The 19420-nt window shown below is 35.7% G+C and overlaps 1 protein-coding gene across 4 annotated transcripts in view; it reads left to right on the forward strand.

Moving 5' to 3' along the window:
• The window catches only part of BICD1 (BICD cargo adaptor 1), a 212138-nt gene extending 205804 nt beyond the window's left edge, over window positions 1-6334 (forward strand). For 3 of the 4 annotated variants that reach the window (XM_078075862.1, XM_078075863.1, XM_078075866.1), the window contains one exon: window positions 182-6334. In XM_078075862.1, coding sequence (XP_077931988.1) covers window positions 182-269 — 88 coding nt within the window. In that variant the 3' untranslated portion in view covers window positions 270-6334. The remainder of the gene's footprint in view (window positions 1-181) is intronic. The other variant, XM_078075864.1, reaches the window with a different exon arrangement.
• Window positions 6335-19420: the final 13086 nt, after the last annotated feature.

Here is a 19420-nt window from a genome sequence, read left to right on the forward strand (position 1 = left end):
CATTGTTTTTGAAAAGCTGCGGTCGTCTTGGCATGCTTTAGATTTAAACTATTTTCTGTGCAAAATTTGTGTTTATGTTTTTAAAATTTCTATGAAAAGATTGTGTCTCTCTAACCCTTACGAGTGTGCCTGGCCCCCTGTAAATGCATTTCTTTCTGACACGCTTGTTTCTCATTTTCAGTCCTGACCTAGCTCTCCCTGATGAGCAGCCACATTCCAGCCCGCACTGCGCCCCTCTCCACTGTCTCTCCAAGCCTCCTTACCCCTAGTCTTCATCTCCCGTGGACGGATATCTAAGGTGAATGCTTTGTAGCCACACACAGAATACTGCCCAAGATCCAGCGGGTGTTTTCTTCTCGGTTGTGAGATGTAGGATTGGATTCATGTTCATCATTTTGGAAGATGAGAGAAAGTAAAGAAAAATAACACAAAGCACAGACTCCAGTGTGATGAAACATTTTATGGTTTCTCTAAGTCTCACAGATAAAATTCTGCAATCAAATGGCTATGGTTGAGTTCAATGAAAACAAAAAATAAAAGGAAACAGGAACTATGTATCTCAGATGGCTGGCTTTACCTCGATAGCATAAGGAAGACCTAAGACAATGTAAAATACATATATTGTAAAATCATCTTTCCTTGTACTTCAAATTCAGCTATAGAAGTTGATTCCAATATTTTTTGTCATTGATATTTATTTTGTATTTTATTTGCCACATGATTTATGTCTATAAAAATCATTTCTGTGAAGGGTGAACTTAATTCCTTTATTGTTAAATACGCATAATTTGCTCAATTAAGTATGAGTTTTAATTTAGTTCGAAATCTGGAATTGGCCAGACTGTGGTCATATTTCTTGCACAAAATAATAAATGAGGTGCATCAGAATGTTAACAATAACTATTTTGCTGCTACACTGATATTGTTTATGCACTTATTTTCTCATCAGTAGCTCATTAACTGCTGGTTGTTTTTTCTTTTTTTTTTTTAACTAGAATTCTTCACTTGACATCAGTAAGTAAATCTAAGAAAGACTATGTTATGATTCATTGACTTATTCAACTTTTGACAGCATCTTTAATTTTTTAAAAATTGCAGACAAGTAGATGCACTGGTGCTGCCCCTTTGTGTGTGTGTATGTGTGTGTGATAATGTTAAGAAAGCTAAATAACGTGAAGGGAAACAAAAAGCTGTGTTTATGTAACGATCAGAATTTTTTTTTTACTTTCCCAAATTCAGGGTCCTACTATGAGTCTTTCCTGCAAAAAGGTATCAAATGGGAAAATATATACATAGATAGATGTAAGTTAGCCTTTGGTTAATTAGTTTACCCAGAAAGTGTTCAATGTTTGATTAGGATTGTATGTTTCGTTATTGTTAGGTTTTTTTTTTTCATAATGAATCTTCCTTGCCAAAAAAACAATAATAAACCTTAGCTCATTGTCTACTTTTGACAAACACTCAGGTGCCTACAATCATTATATTATATTGAGATAGTACATGTTCTTAGTTCATTTACAGCTTCTGCTGGGTAACTTTTATGACTTGATTTAAGGCAGTGGATTTTCGTAGCAAATTTCTTTTGCACATAATCTGACAAACAAGGAAAACAGCTAATTTAGCTGAAAGGTCTAACACTCCTGGGCTCCTTAACTATCAAGTGCTGCCCACACAATTGCTCCTAGCCCTGATTCCTTGTCTAGTCAGGTAGCCTTAACTTATTTAAAACCATAACGGTTTAACCTTTTCATGTAACTATATCTGTAACTTCTCTTCAAAACAAAAACAATCCTCACTGTTAATACAAAAGATAGTTAACAATGCAGGGCCCTAGCAGTGGAGATCTAGTTGTGGAGATCTCAGCTTACTGAGTGGGAGTGGGTGGTACATTAATGGATGGTCCATCAAAGATGGCAGCCAGTCGGTAAATCATAAAGCACAGTGCAGGAGTTTTGTCAGTCGTACATCTATTAAGTAGTGGTCACACTATTACCAAAGCAACCAAGAGGTTTTGAGTTCCTTATATGAGTGCTATTTTCAACAGTGTCATTTATTATGCAACTTGGAGTAACTGGAAATCTTCACCAAAATAGAGATTCAGGTTAAAATACAAAAACAAGAAACAAAACAAATCTTCACAAAGTCCAGATCATGGCAACCTAATGTTCTGCTCTTTCCCACCTGCATTGCCTTGCTGTTCCTAAACATTTGCTTCATTTTATTGGTGTTGTATCTGTCTGTAATCCAGTATTAGTGAGACAGTGTGGGTTTTGTTGGAGTTCAATTAAAAGAAACTACCCCACTCCCCATTCCTGCTTTTTTTTTTTTCTTTTCTTTTTATTTGTTTTTCAAGCATCATGTTTTTGGACCTGAGAAGTGGCATAGCTGCTAAGTTGACTTTTAATAAAAACTGTTTGTGCCTGAGGGAAAATATGCCTTTTTAAGAAGTACCTCAGAACATCTTCCTGTGTTGCCTCATCGATTTTGTTGGTGGTACAGGGAACTGAGCAGGAATTACTCACAGTACTGTCACACAACACTGTCTGTGTGCTGACTGACAGTGTGGTATTGCTTTCATGCTCCCTGACTCTGTATTTATGAACTGGTGAAAAAACCACGCTATAGACGAAACATTTATTTCTTCCCATGCAAAGTTTACCCTCGAGTCTATTATATGCTGGTTTTATCTCAGTTCTTTATCTTGATAGAGTGGGAAATGCTTGTTTTGAAATATGAATTCTATAAACATGTTAATTTTAGCAAAATGTTGCCAAGAAGATATAGAAACTTGGAAATAAATGTCTAATTTTCAGCACAAAATTAGATAATAGTCCCTAAACAGTGGGAGAGAATTCCATGTATTTACACTGTGGCATCATTTAGTCTAGTTTAAACTGAGCCATATCTGTATTTATTTAGAGGCATTTAAAAGAATAAATATGTGTGGCATTGGTTAAAATTAGTACCTGTAAAAAAAAAAATCAGGATTCAAAAGGAAATTGAAATTTATTGAAGAATCAGTGAAAATCAAAAAGAATGAATCCCAGTGAGACTAACTGAAGACAGACTTGGGGAATAAAAACCAACTACTGAAATACAATAAAAATTTGGCTAATTATTGAGAACACAGTGGGCAAAGATTAAAGGTAACCGGTAAGAGTGGTTAGCAAAGTAATTAGGTAGTTTTTTAAAAGTAAGCACAATTACCATCCTAAAAAGAAGTCATTAGGCAGAAATGCTTTCCTAAGTGAGGATTCCTCTAAGCTAAAAAATTAAATTTAAGGGAGCAATAAGTTGCCTTTGGCCTGAGTGCACAGGGGTATACAGGACCCTTGGATTATTCTTTCCAATCAACTTCTCATTCATCAGATCCCTTTCATACATCCAATTCTGCTTCAATAAGAGGAATTTGGAGAACTTTGAGAAAACATAAAGCTATTAAATAATTAAGAAAAGACCCATTTAGAAAGATGATACTTTTATTTAGCCTAAGGAAGAGGAGGTACAATAGTAATCTGCAAGGAAAGGAAATTTAACAAGAGGTACCAGCTCTAGATATCATTATTAAGACTGGAATAAGAAAAACTAAGTCTTTAATGTGAAGGATTTATATTACCTCGATGAAAGAGATTTTTAACAGTGGAAAATGAATCACTGAAATTGATAATCATAAGGAATACTGGTTTTTCAAAAATTAAATATTATTGGTTATCTAGTAAGGATTGAGTTAGGTGGCAAGGTATCTTATGATAATGTATTATAATTCTGGGATTCCATAATCTTATGCTTCTTTTGAACTTAAAAATACATTGAAGTTATGCTGATTAGTCGTAAAATATTTTATCCCTTGAAAATAGGATGGCAATCTTAATTTTTCCAAAATATCTCATAAAAAAAGAAAATCATTGGTATTATTTTTTCTTCCAGCTATATTTCATAATATCTTTAGTAATTTTACTATAAAAAGCCTCAATTATCAGAGTCTAAAAAAATAAATATCCTCAGGAATACTTTGGAAATAGAAGGTATGCAATCCCTTAGGGGGGCAAATGCCTCTCAAATTTTTATCTTTTCTTAAAAGGATCTTCAATCTCAATATTTCCTCTTTCTAATGCCTTGGAAAATATTCCTGTACAGATAGTCCTTCTGTTTCAACCAACCATGAAACGTTGGTCAAATAAACCAACTGTGAATGTGGACAGTATTAAATAAAATCCTCTACAATTCTCAAGCAGAAATTACAAAATATGAAAAAGAAGAAATGAAATATATTTTCTACTAGGATAAGAATGGCAAATTTAATGTGTAATTGTTATAATCAATCAGCCAAAAGACATAATCTGTCTTTCAGAAAGACACATCAAGGGACACTAATTGATTTCCAGTAAGGAACTGTGCTGATTCAGCCCAAGGAGGCCAAACACATTGATATTGTAGATAGAAAGTAGGACTAGATTCAAAAGGAACTCTTAGGATAAAGTTCACAATTAAAAAAAAAAAAAAACGTCCTCTGGGTTTTTTGTTTATAAACCAGAATGATTTAAAATAATCCTTGTATTTAAGATTGCAAAAAATTTAGAAGAATATGTTCAAATAAAGGAGAAATAATTCTTCAAAAAGTTGTTGAACTGGAGTTGTGATAGATGGCATGATCAGTGCTGATATCGACAAGTAATTTTTACCTTGAAATCCATTTCTCTGGACATATAAGACCAATCTACTCCCGAGTGACCTTTTCCACTGTCTGTAATTATGCTCCCAGATGAGTTGCCTCTGTAAGTAAGTTCATCTTTATTTAAATGCCAAGTTAACCGCTATAGTCCCTAATGTGTTGCATTTGTAGCCTGATCCAATTATGTTGACATCTGAAAGATTTTGTCGAGGCATCTCTTTCATCCTTCTTACTCAAAGTATAACTGAAAAAGATATTTAGTATTAAGATATGTTCCCCAATTGAGGATTTTCCAGAAATAATGTTCTACTTAAGAAGAGGAGTAATTAACTGCCTTTACTGTAAGGGTGTGAGTACATAAAAGTATGTGTGTAAAATGTTTGCATGAGAAATTTCACATCATGTAAGCTTTCCCATATTCATAATACGAACACTATAGGAGTCTTATTTCTCTTGTGATCTTCTCTCCATTAGGAATGTAAGGAGATTATTACCTATATCTGGTCTCCTTTCCATATTGAAATGCATGGCTCTAATCCTCAATGTATTTTTATCCCTTTCCTCCGGAGTTATTTAAAATTTGTCCTATTTAAACTGACGCCTGGATAAACTACCAAGCCAGATTATTTCTGTGATTGGAGTTTAAGTGCTGTAGAACATTGGCCGAGAACACATTTTTTTAAAACTTTTCTTTCTTTCAGAAATATTCTCTGATCGTTATGGTTCTCTAATAAAAACACTGAGAAGTAAATTGGATGCTTTTAGTGTGACTGTACGTTTTTTTTTCTAAAAAGTCATTTAAAAGCAAAGATCAGAGAACTATGTAAAGAGAAATGCCATCTTTTTGTTGACAAACCATTATTCAGTAATACTGAATATCCAGAATGAATCATTTTGTCGTTTAGGTTTATAGATATGATTATGCACCAAATCTTAGAGGAAAGAAATGATTTTACCATTATTGCCACAAAATTTTTAAGCTCCATGGTTTGACTGTTAGAGTCAATTAAACAATTCTTTGAAAATCTTTTATGATATTTTTGTAATCTACTCAGTGTTTTTATTTGCATGATTACACGTATATGATGGACCATATATGATTCTGAATTGTATTTCTTTCCAGTATTAACATTTGTGTAATGTGTGGCCAACCCTGATTTGTACACTATATAATTGTTGTTGTAATGATTCTGCTATTCCTACATTTAATTGCAATTTTGTTATTATGCCTTTTGGGATTAAATGATGTGAAGTGTTTCCACCTAATGATAATACCATATGAAAACATGACTAAAAGACTGACCTAAGAAACTCTTTTGTTGCTAATCATTTTTTAAAATCCAAATTTCAAAGGAAACTTGTTCTCAAAGACATATGCATTTATTTTAAACTCAGAAAAATTCTTATGAATTTATTATTGCTTGTCCTTTTTAATTTTTTTATTGTAGACAATCCTAAGTGAATGTCTCATGGGAGAATCCATTTATGATATGTGCTTGTATTTGCGTAATCTGATCATGCACTCAGTGGTTGGAAAAGGCACTCCAATGCTAAGAAAAGCTGATATATCAATTCTTATATCTTGGTTTATGTTACCAACTGAATATGGTGTAATGCATAACTCTTTCCAGTAAATAAACTGGTTATCTTTTGTTCATTTCATCTATGCTACCTTGTTATCAGTTTGAGCAATCTTTCTGTATGTCATTTTGACTTGTATTTATCACAAAAGAAAAAGTATATGAATTTCTATATGATTTATATATTTATGCAGAGCCCTTATTTGAACTAAAAACTAAATGACATTTTGACATTTCTACACATTCCTAGTAAATAATGTTAATCAAATTTGCCCATTTTCTCCATTTGTCATCTCTCCCACTTGTAATCTTTTCCCACTTGTAAGGTATCCTTTTCTAAAAGGATATTTTGGCAGGAGGATACACTTAGCTGAATTAGATTAGGAATGTACCAACATGAAGAAAATTCCTGTTCTAAGGAAAAAAGAAAGAAACATTATTTTAATGAAAGAAGAATGAAGTTTGTATGCTTTATTTGGGATACAATCCTTCTTTGTTCTCTTTCATATGAAGGAACAGCAGAGTCCCAAAACTTTGAGGAAGGCTAATTTACTAGCTCCTTCTTCAAATATGTGTTGGAGCAAATATGGACTTATGTGAGGTTTTGATGAGCTGAAACCTCTAATGCAACCCTCACCATAACGAAACAAATTAATGGGCACCGCAACAATTCTAGCTAAAGGTGCCTGCTTACCTGTTGTATGAATACAACACTAGAAATAATAGTGTAAGCTTTCCCCCAAACCTCTCCTTTTTTCTCTTCTGAAAGTCATTGCTTTTCCTGGAGGTTGGATCTATAAGTCTGTTTGATCCATGATCTTCTCTTACACAATGAAGCTGAGAGTTACATTCAAAAGCTAAAAACTGGATCAGCCTCCAAGAGAACCAAGAAAGTTTCTTCTTATCCCTGCATTTTGCAGGTGATTTGGGTAGCCCTGCATCCACACTGGAGGTAAGGAAGAGTCCAGAATTGATGGGAACTTGTAGGAGGGATTTTCTTTATTTGGGGTTGTACACACATTGACTAGTACATTGTGGGAACTCAAATTTTGAACTTGAGCAATAGGTTCCTGAGAGATGGGTTCCTTGGCCCCTTGCCATCACGCCTTAGTTGTAACACATCTGGAACTGAGTTTATAGAACCTAGCGTTACCTGTTGTAACATCAGCAGGCACTAAATACCAACCAGTTGAGGGAAATGGTCTTTAAATTAAGTGAATGGTTATTCTCATTCTCTCCTGTTCAATCGAGATCTCTGTGTTTGAAGGAGTCTTCATGTGTACAATGAAATCATCTGACAGAGTTCCTTCTTAAACATTTTATGAATCAACTATCATTGAAATACTTTAAGAAAAAAGGATGATTCAGCCACAACATTAACTGTCAAGGAAGATAAATCTCACTGGGAAAAGTATTGCCAGTATGAAAAGTAAACATAATTCATAATGTAATGTAAATGTAGAAAACAATATAAAGATATATACATCATAACTATAGTGACATCCTGTTAAAGAGTAAAGAAAAGTGACAACTGAATTAATGCACGTATAAGTGAATGAAGAATTTCATCCAGATAAGACTCCAATAGTCTAAGCTTTATGTTATTGGAAATAATATCAGCTATCAAAGACTAAACACCATTTGAAAGAAGTCACATATGTCATTTCCTTTAATCTTTGCAATAACATCGCCAGGTGGGCATTTTTATCCTCATTTATAAAATGAGACAGTTGAGGCGTAGAGAGGCTAAATACCTTTCCAATGCACAGAGCTTGTAAATACCAGGGCTTACATTTGAACAAATTCCATGTTTTTCAAAATACTTCTGCTGACATAGCCTGCTTTAAAACAATTATTTCTCTAGAATTCATGCTAATTTTTATTTTTTAATTATTACTTTTTAAATAATTATTATTATTTTAGAATTTTATTTATTTATTTGAGAGCGAAAGAGAGAGCAAGCATGAGTGGGGGGAGGGGCAGAAGCAGAGGGAGAAGCAGACTCCCTGCCGAGCAGGGAGCCCATTGCAGGGCGGGGCTCCATCCCAGGACAGTGAAGGTACCTATCCAGAACCTGGACTTCATTATTAACAGAATGGATTTTCCAGTTTCTGTGCTTGCAAGAAAAAAAATAATGTGCTTATTATCTGGGACAAAACATTTTAATGCTATTACTTCAAAGAGTTATCAAGTTGAATCTTGCAATAATTCCATGACCTAATGCAGCCATACATTTTAACTTAAAATTTTTAAATTCTGACATACCTATCAAATTGTATAGAGATTATAAAAATCATTAAAGTAAATTTCATAACAGCAGTAGACATTTTAATTACTGTATATTTAAGTAAAACTAAGATCCCTACTGATAGCTTCATGACTTCACTTCCTTTGAAGTTCTGAATGATAAATGTCAGTCAAATATCACAGGAAGATTTACGTCATTTAGAAGAGCTAATAGCCCAAGATTAATAAGTGATTTATATCAACTTCTAAATAAATCAAAGAGGAAAGAAATTATTTACCTCATTGAAAGCCATTGGTACTGAAAATATCAGGGCTCACGTTTTACTAAGCTACCCTATAGGAAAGAAAGGGAGAAAATCAGAATATATATTAATTTTTTTCTTGTTTTTGGTAAAGTAACAGTGGAGACCTATAGAAATGGTTATCTCTTTTACAGATAAAAAGAGCAAAGTGTATGGTGGAAGGGAACCAGGGGAGCCAATTCCTCACTAGGAGGTGAATGCCTTTTTATATTGTTTTCCTATTTCAACCATGGAAATATAGTATCTATTCAAAAAAGAAAAAATAAATATGGACTCTCAAAATTTTTACGACTGAGTCAGAAACAAAAATTAGTGGGGCACCTGGGTGGCTCAGTCGGTTAAATGTCTGCCTGCAGCTCAGGTCATGATCTCAGAGGTTCCTGAGAACCTGTTTTGAGCCAGATTTTGCTCCAAGGGCTTAATATATCAGAAAACAAAGCAAAGAAGGTTCATGTCTTTTTGGAGTTTGTATCGGATATGTTGCATTGATGAGGGAGATACACAAAAAACAGTAAACAGAATAAAAATGTAAATATCAAAGTATGTTATATAGTGAAACTTATGGAAAAAGAAGAAAAGCGGAACCAAGAAAAGAGATTATGCTGGGTTGGGGTGGGGAGAAGGTGAAATAGATCACACTATTAAATGGGGTAGGCAGGTGGGGCCGTATTAAAAAATAAGATGAAAACAAATATAATCCTGTTCACATTGTGATTGTTTCAGTTTTTAAAATTATTAAATTACATGTTATTTAGATTTTTAGATGTTATTATCCATCTAAAAATATCAACCCCAATGAACATTAAGCAATAGCATGTTCAAAAACTAGTCTTTTAAGATATTCTAATAATTTGGAGTGAGCATTACAAAATCTCATTTCATGACAATGTTGGCTTAAAATCGCAATATTTATTTTACAAATAGGTCTCGTGCCTTTTTGAAGCTTTGGGACATGCCCATTTATGCTTCTCCAATAAAAATTTGAATCAGATAATTTTATTCAACAGACTTATTGGTAACTGTCAATTCTAATGAACTTGTAATTGACCCTATAAATAATCCTTAAGATAACTCATGTTTTTCAACGTATAGCCGGAGACTAAACTGTTCTTTCTTCTAGTTGTTAATTCCAACTCTCTCCTTGAATGACCCTTTCACCCAAATTTTCTATAAAAATAAGGGCATCTTTTAAAAATACATTGGCAACCCCCCCCAGTACATTTGCAGCACCCCCAAATACATTTGCACAAACTTTCTTCCTAATAAAAAGGTAAGAAAAGAAAGATTGTCATGGGGTGCCTGGCTGACTCAGTTGGTGGAGCATGAAACTCTTAATCCCAGGTTGTGGGTTCCAGCCCCATGCTGGGGGTAGAGATTACTTAGAAATAAAATCTTTAAAAGAAAAAAGATATTGTCACACTACTAAACTTTGCATTAGCTTGCTGCTGAGAATTACCATTTTTCTTGTATTTGTGTAGATTGAGACTTCAAACCTGACTATTTCGTTAGAATTAGCAGAAAGTAATATATATTTTGAAGTCAGCCTTCTCTTTATTCTCATAAATAGTTGCCCTAATTCTGGTTTACTTTATTAGAAAATAAAGTCCATGTTACTAAATATACTTAGGTAATATGGAAAGTCTCTTCAAATTACAAACCTAGGTAAGTATGCCTACTTAATAAATATCAAACAAAGATGAAAATAAAATCTAACTGATGAAAACATTACCTATTAAAAGTCTAACTATCTCCTGTGAAGAGTTCTTTAATGTCACTTCTTTCCAGCAGATGCAAAAACAAAGCTGACTTGAATTCAAGTAAAATTATGATAATGTGGTTTTATTTTTTTTTTTTAAAGATTTTATTTATTTATTTGACAGAGAGAGAGACAGCGAGAGAGGGAACACAAGCAGGAAGAGTGGGAGAGGGAGAAGCAGGCCTCCCTCCGAGCAGGGAGCCCAATGCGGGGCTCGATCCCAGGACCCTGGGACCATGACCCGAGCCGAAGGCAGACGCCCAATGACTGAGCCACCCCGGCGCCCCGATAATGCGGTTTTAATTATGCACACCAAACCAAAGGCTGTTCTTCAAGAGTGCATTTTATTGGTAAATGGCTGTCTTTGGACTGGATGGTGACAGCCTACTGTTATCGGTAGTGTCATTTAATTTCCACATCTAGGGGTTGATAGGAAAAACAAGATTTTTCAAAAGTACTCTTTAGAAACACATTCTTATTGGATGTTGAATATTCCAAAGTCCACATTGGAATATGTTGTGCACAGTACTATATGGTTTCTATATATTTTTAAAGATATTTACCTTATATTTAAAGGATATTTTCTTGCTCAATATACTTCATTAGAACTTAAATGAGATCAGACCAGAGAAATGGAGTAACTTCATGTTTCTTCTATTGTTGAAATAAAAACTAAATGAGTTCAATGTGTAGGCATCAACCTGTTCTTGTCTTATGTTCTCTCTATAATATTGCACGTGACCATTAAAATTGCCGTTTTCCCTTATAAACTGTTTAGTTACTACAAAAAATTCTTGCACAGTCATTAAGTGAACATTTATTGACCACATACTACATGTATCAGTGGATTCTCAAAACTTCCTTGAGCAAAATTATATTATCATATGAAAAGCTGGAACATGTGCCAAAGTAATGGCAATTTCCTGGTGCTTGCAACCCTATACTGAACAATATCGATACTTCTAGAGCAGTCCTCTCATTTAGGATATGAATGCAGTATAATATAGTTAAAACATTCACCAGAATACATCTGATAAAGTCTGAAAAGCACAGAGAGCACGAGTCTATTTTCAGATGGAAACATTATGCCTACGGTATTGAACATATTACGCAAGAACCGATCATGTTCTTAAATATACTCTAGATCAGCAAAGACACAGGGTGATAATTGGCTGGAGAAGTGAGGATCACGCTGGTGAGGCTGTGGATGCAGTGTTAGCTCTAAGTTCAAGATCCCATTCACAGCCGAGCCTTGCTCATATTGATCCCGGTAGGTAGAACTTCTCTTTGTCCTTGGATGGAAGTTACTTACATCTCTTCCTCACAACCAGGAAGTTTGCGAGAGACCTGATCAGTTCAGGATAAAAGCATTCGTTTGGGGGGCACCTGGGTGGCTCAGTCAGTTAAGCGTCTGCCTTCAGCTTAGGTTGTGATCCCAGGGTCCTGGGATCAAGCCCCTCTCCGGGCTCCCTGCTCAGCGGGGATCCTGCCTCCCCCCTCTGCCTGTAGCTGCCCCTGCTTGTGCTCTCTCTCTCTGTCAAATGAATAAATAAAATCTTTAAAAAAAGGTTAAAAAACTCCATTCATTTCAGCTGGAATAAATCAGGTTATTTTCCTTCAGACTGGTCACAGAAGAGGTTCTGCCAACCCCATTCATTTATTTCGCAAACGTGTGTTTGTCTTTTCCTAGTAATAAAAGCAATACATATTTATTTTAGTAAATTTGCAAGATGTGGGAAAGTAGAAAGAGGGCAATAAAATCACCCATAATCATCTGTCAATAAAAACTGCTGATAATACTTTGGTGCCCTTCCTTGAATCATACTGAATACACAGTTTTGAATCCTGCTTTTTTCTCTTACCATTTTATGGTGATTTTTTTCTAGTGTATTAAAAGTTTTCAACTATGTCATTTTTAAGGCTGGTATATTATTCTATAGAATCAATAAACTATATAAAATACTCTATTGGGGACATTTAAATTGCTTCTAGACTTTTACTATTATAAATAATAATGCCATTAAAATCCTTATACAGAAATTGTCATGTAAATTTCTAACTCTTTACTTGGGATCCATTCCTTCAAGAGGAATTACTGTTAATGGTAATGCACATTTTTTCTTTAATGCAGTTTTCTTCAGTAAATTTCACTGAGCATTTTACTATATAGAAGTCACTGTGGAAGATGCTACAGAGGATACAAATATGAATTAAACATAGTTCACCATCAAGAAGCTTACAATCTAGAAAGGAAAATCAGACAAAAGTATACATAACTGTAATAAATGTTGGAAAGGGTTACATTCCGTAAACAAAGGTTTTGATTTGCCCTTTGGAGACTCAAAAAGGAGGGGTCTTTTCTCATGACAAATTGAAATCTATTTACATGAAAATGTTTATTCCCTGCTTTAAAAAGTATTTCTGATTGCCAATATTCTCATTGAAATGTTTATTGTTTATCTATTTGCGTCTACTTGGAAAAAAAACTCTATTGGATGTATTGTGTAAATAATATCACTGACTTCAGGTTTATAGTTTGTCTCTTTCCCATGAGAAATTTCAAGGCATTTGAATACGGCTATTTTGTTTTCTAACGACGCAGAGTTCTGTGGGCAACTGCAAATGCCTATAGACTTGAGCCTTGTAATAAAGCAATGGTGTCACTGAGAAAAGGTGTAGATGTGCAATTATAGATTAGCACACCATCTTACAGCCTCAGTATGTCAGCTTCCGTTGACACTGTTATGGTATGTAAAAAGGCATCATCTAGCAGAGCTTAAGTGACAGGTTTTGTTTTTTTTTTAATTTTTAAAAAAATTTTATTTTTTTGACAGAGAGAGACACAGCGAGAGAGGGAACACAAGCAGGGGGAATGGGGGAGGGAGAAGCAGGCTTCCTGCTGAAAAGGGAGCTTGATGCGGGGCTCGATCCCAGGACCCTGGGACCATGACCTGAGCTGAAGGCAGACGCTTAACAACTGAGCCACCCAGGCGCCCCTAAGGACAGGTTTTGACAATAGTTTTATCATTTTTCAAAATCAAATGAAACTTTTATGTAGGTTTCTTATTTCCATTGTATCAGGAGTCAAAAAGCTTTGTAAAGGATCAGAGAGGAAAGGTTTTCGGACTGGCTTACCATCTTGTCCGTGTCACAGCCGCTCAGCTCTGCCTTTGTAGCGTGAAAGCAATCGTGAGCTGCTCACGGGCTTCAACAAAAATTTATTTATGGACATAGAAATTGGTATTTTACATAAATTTTATATGTCATAAAATACTATTATTTTGATTTCCCCCCCACGGTTTAAAAAATTAAAAGCCATTGTTAGTTCATGGGCCATACAAAATAATCAGTGGGTGGGCTGCATTTGGCCCACAGGTCATAGTTTGCTGGCCTGTTACCTAGATTATCTCATTCAAAACCAACAGAGGGATATGTATAAATTCTAAAATAAAACCTTTCTAAGCAGCAATACTAAAAGATTAAATATGAGGCTTTATAATTTTACAACTTTAAGTACTTTTCTTAAAATTCGGATAAACTACTTACTTGTATTAGTATGCTTTTGGCTACAGGTAACAAGAAAGTGTGACTAATGGTGGCTTAACTCTAAGGACAATTTATCTGATCACTTAATCAAGGATTCAAGATGTAGGAAGTTTCAGGGTTGGTTGCATAGCTCCTTGAACTCCACAACGGCCCTGGGCTCTTTCCAACATTCTGTTCGGCCACTCTCAGTAGATCCAGCAACATCTCCCCTCCTGGTCACAAGATGACTACAGCAGCTCAGGACTTACATCTGTATCCTTACAAAGCCACATCTACAAGCAGAAGGAGCGTGGAGGAGGTGGGTAGGGAATGGGTTCTTTTCAATAGGTTATTCTTTTATTGAGGAGGAAAATTCTTCCCAGAAGTCCACAGCAGATTTCCCCTTAAGACCCACAGGGCAGAACCAGTCATATATGCATGTATGCTCTCCCCTTAAATCATCAACTGGCAAAGAAAATAGGATTACCATGATCACCTGACCCCACCTGGCTTTCCCTATGAAGGAACACAACTTGTCTGCCCATATTGTTGCCAACATTTGAATGACACTGGGCTTTGTTAAGGAAAAGTAGGGATGGCGGTTGAGTAGACAGCCAAGAGTGCTTGTCACATTCTTTTAATTTTTAATAATTTATGAGTCGATATATTTAAGTTGTATAAAACCAAATTAACAGGAAAAACACACTTTACTGAATGAGATACGCGGCTTTGGTTACTCCATAATACATTTTTTTTGTATTTTGTTATATATTTTGTAGCTCCTTAATACATTTTCTAACTTCTTTATATACTCCACCACTAATTCACTCTTGATCAATCCTGGAATATTTCAGCTCAAAGAATATACCTCTTCCATCAATAAGTAAGTATATAAAATATATACATACATACATGCATAAAATATTCGAAAAAGGAAATTTATTTAAATCACGCACGTGTAGGAAGCTTTAGAAAAAGTCCATCATGGGGAGGCTGGCTGGCTCAGTCGGTAGAGTATGTGACTCTCAGGGTTGTGAGTTCAAGCCCCGTGCTGGGTGTAAAGATTACTTAAAAATAAAATCCTTTAAAAAAAAAACTATCAGAGGGGTTCCTGGTGGCTCAGTTGGTTAAGCCTCCTACTCTTGGTTTCGGTTCAGGTCATGATCTCATGGGTCATGGGATCGAGCTCCACATAGGACTCTGTGCTCAGCGGGGAAATTGCTGGAGAGTCTCTCTCCCTCTGCCCCGCCCCCCCACTCGCTCTCTCTCACGGTCTCTCTCTCTGTCTCTCTAAAATAAATAAATAAATCTTTTTAAAAATTCTATCAGAACGTTATTCTAATTTATAAAAGTACAAAAATGTATATATTCACAAATATATGTATATCATATTTCATCCATCTTAGGACATATTTTTTTCTTTTTTTACTTTTTAACATCTCTGAAATTGTGTAGCATCTTATAATCAATGATATCATATAATTGTTGAAGGTTAGATAGCTCCTGATAAAATATATAATTGTGCGTATGTAAACTTGGTCATTGAGGTTTTTTAAAAAAATTGTGGTAAAAATACATAACATGAAATTTACCATCTCAGCCATTTTAAGTGTATAGTACGGTAGTGTTAACTATATGTACAGGCTCTAGAGCTTTTTCCTTTTGCAAAACTAAAACTCTATACCCTTTGAACAACGGCCCCAGCAACCACCGTTCTACTTTCTGTTTCTAACAATTTGGCTATTTTAGATATCTCATGATCACTGAGTTTGTGCATTGTAGGTCTGCATGTGGTGGTTTTAAAAGCATTTAAAATGCCTCCAACGAGGGGCATCTGAGTGGCTCAGTTGGTTAAGCATCTGACTCTTGATCTCAGCTCAGGTCTTGATCTCAGGGTTGTGAGTTCAAGCCCCACGTAGAGCCTACTTAAAAAAAAAAAAAAGTCTCCAAAGAGATTTCACTATAAGGTGGAATCAAGACAAAAATCTTAGAGTGTATACACAAAGGTACAAAGACCGAACAATGGTTGCAAATGTGATATTAGTAAGTTTAGTATTGGGTGCAAATGTGATACGAGCAAATATTTGCTGGAGGAATGACTGTATTTCCATATTTCCTTGCAAAAAAAAGGTGTTTTATGGGACTTAAGAAGTTACCTATAAGTAGATAAAGCTGTATTATTTCTTCAGATAAGCTAAATAATTTTCTATCACATACAAAGCAATACAATTGGAAGTCGGAGAAATTGTCAAATTCCTCAGAATAGATAAAAGAAATTTGACAGTAGCAAGATTCACTGAATGATCATTAAAACATTTTGTCATGGATAGCTCTTTATCTCCTCCACTAGGCCATGTCTTCACCTTTCCATTCTCCCTTAATTTTGTTGTTTTTTTTTCTAAGATTTTATTTATTTGAGAGAGAGAGAGAACGTGCCTGTACGAGCGGCGGGAGGGGCATAGGGAGAGGGAGAGAATCTCAAGCTGCCTCTATGCTCCTCGAGGAGCCCACGTGGGGCGCGATCTCACGATCCCAAGATCATGACCTGTGCCAAAATCGAGTCAGAAGCTTACCGACTGAGCCACCCAGGTGCCTCTCCGTTAATTTTGACTTCCTCTAGAAATCTGGTATGTCTCATGGAACTATAGTCCCCATGAAGCCAGGAACTATGTACTTTAGAAAGTAACTGCTTTCTCAGGGGCTCCTGGGTGGCTCAGTCGTTAAGCATCTGCCTTCGGCTCAGGTCATGATCCCAGGGTCCTGGGATCGAGCCCCGCGTCGGGCTCCCTGCTCGGTGGGAAGCCTGCTTCTCCCTCTCCCATTCCCTCTTCTTGTGTTCCCTCTCACGCTATGTCTCTGTCAAAGAAATAAATAAAATCTTAAAAAAAAAAAGTAACTGCTTTCTGTCCAGTTACCAAGTGGTTTTAAAAAGATATTTACTAGCCACTTCCTTTCAAAGAGCAATAGTGGTCAATTTAAGTAGAAGGCCTAACTTGTACCATGACAGTTTCAGGTGACACCTCAAATTTGTACAAATCTTCTAAGAGGTGTGTATATATTTTTCCTTGTACAGGTCACTAATATACGCAATACCTGGTCAAAATATAGATGTAGGAATTAAATTAACATGGAAATTAATTAACGTTAAATAATACATATGAAATTATATATCTATGATTGTATAATTTCTAACATGTGATTTCATATATATGGTTTCATATATATGAAACTATTGAAATCTCAACTTGTATCAGCTCAATATATCATACTGTTTACTAAGTTCCTGTTAAAATAAATGCATCATCTTCTTCAATTAGGTTTTTATAAAATTATCTTCTGTAAATGCTACTACAAAAAGTCAGCATGGTTCATGGCTTTTAGTGACCTTTATTACTTTAATGACATTTATATAAATTCCTACCCAGTGATAGCCTCAAAGTGAATAACTGATAAATTTATAATTCATTTACTAAGGAAATAACACAATTTGTTATTAAAAAGAGAGAAGTTTTATCTTTCTCTAGTGAGATAAAAATAAGAATGACTTTACTACAAAGTGTTGATTTCTCTTAGATTCTAGTTTTGGAAATGATGTCCTATCAGTAGTTGAAGCAGCTTACTGATTCATAATTTTTCTCCTGAATATTCTTTTTTGGCTTTATCTTGCTTATTAGGGACTAGATCAATTGGAGACTGGTTAGGTTGTTAAAATTAAATTGAATGTTTGTTTAAAACATTTACACTAGAACTAAAAGACATATATCAATATACATACGATTTTTGCTACATTGGGAAATATAAAGATAAAATTTAAGGAACATGAATTAGTCTATAGTCTTCCTATAGGAAGGAATAGTCTAGGAATAATCTTCCTATGCATTTTTCTAGTCTGATATTATATGTTAATTCCTAGGAAAGAGGTGATTCTGGGCTGCCAACTCCTCTCCATACAGAGGCTCCACCATAGTGTGGGGCTCCAGGTTCCTCCAAAGGTCCTTCTGCATTCCACCTGGCAGTCAGAGGAGAGGACTAGCGCGTCTCGTGGTGAGGCTGCAGAAACCAGGCCTGAGGCGACACATACCACTTCTGTCCACAAAATTCTGAAGGCTGTCGTTACATGGCTCCACCTAACTGCAAGGGAAGTGTGCGCCCAAGGAAAATGATACGGAATTTGGTTAGCATTCAGCACTGTCTTTGTCATAGAGAGCTGTCATGCATAAACACCTGTGAAACATGCACATCTCGGGGCACCTGGGTGGCTCAATCGGTTAAATGTCTGCCTTCGGCTCAGGTCATGGTCCCAGAGTTCTGGAACTGAGCGCTGCGTCAGGCTCCCTGCTCAGTGAGGAGCCTGCTTCTCCCTCTCCCTGTCCCCAGCTCGTGCTCTCTCTCTCTTTTTCTCTCTCTCAAATAAATAAAATCTTAAAAAAAGAAAAAAAAAAGAAATGTGCACATCTCTGTGTCCAGCGCAATTCTCATTCAATATGTGTTAATTAGTGGCAAACTTCCTACTAGTTATATAGATGAATAAAGCAGTATATGAAGACTATATGTCCAAGACAGTATTCAATATTTTGTTCTACTCTAACCTAACTTGAGATCAAATGGAGTTGCTTGACTCACTCATTTACTGTTGCAAAACACAGCCATCAAATGCAAAGTCTGTTAGAAATGGTGTCTATCAGAAAATAGTAAGGAGGAGTAACATTGATAGAGGTAATGTCAGATGATATACATATATTTTTTAAAATATTTTATTTATTTATTTGACAGACAGAGAGAGCACAAGCAGGGGGAGCAGCAGAGAGAGAGGGAGAAGCAGGCTCCCTCCTGAGCAAGGAGCCCCATGTGGGACTCGATCCCAGGAGCCTGGGATCATGACCTGAGCTGAAGGCAGATGCCTAACTGACCGAGCCACCCAGGCACCCCCAGATGATATATATGTTATAAAACATTCCATCTGCAAATACAGGCATCCACTGATGTGAAGTGATATTATATTATTAGGCAAATATGAACAACTTTGAACCAAGAAAGAAATAGAAATATGTATACATAACTCAAAATATCCAAATGAGGAAGCATAGAACTCCTGCTGCAAATACTTGTGGTAAGATACCTTTTTGCCCCAAACAGGTATGTTTACTGCAGTTCTCTACAGGAAGAATGAGCTTTCTACAGAGAAAGTATTTTTCTGTGTGTGCGTGCGTGCTGTGTGTGTGTGTGGGGGGGGGGGGTGATTTCATCAGTAACCAGTTCTCTAAAAAGGATTGCAGGGGCGCATAGGTGGCTCTGTTGGTTAAGTGTCCAACTCCTGATTTCGGCTCAGGTCATGATC

This window comes from Halichoerus grypus, chromosome 6 (genome assembly GCF_964656455.1).
Source record: "Halichoerus grypus chromosome 6, mHalGry1.hap1.1, whole genome shotgun sequence".
Lineage (NCBI taxonomy): Eukaryota > Metazoa > Chordata > Mammalia > Carnivora > Phocidae > Halichoerus > Halichoerus grypus.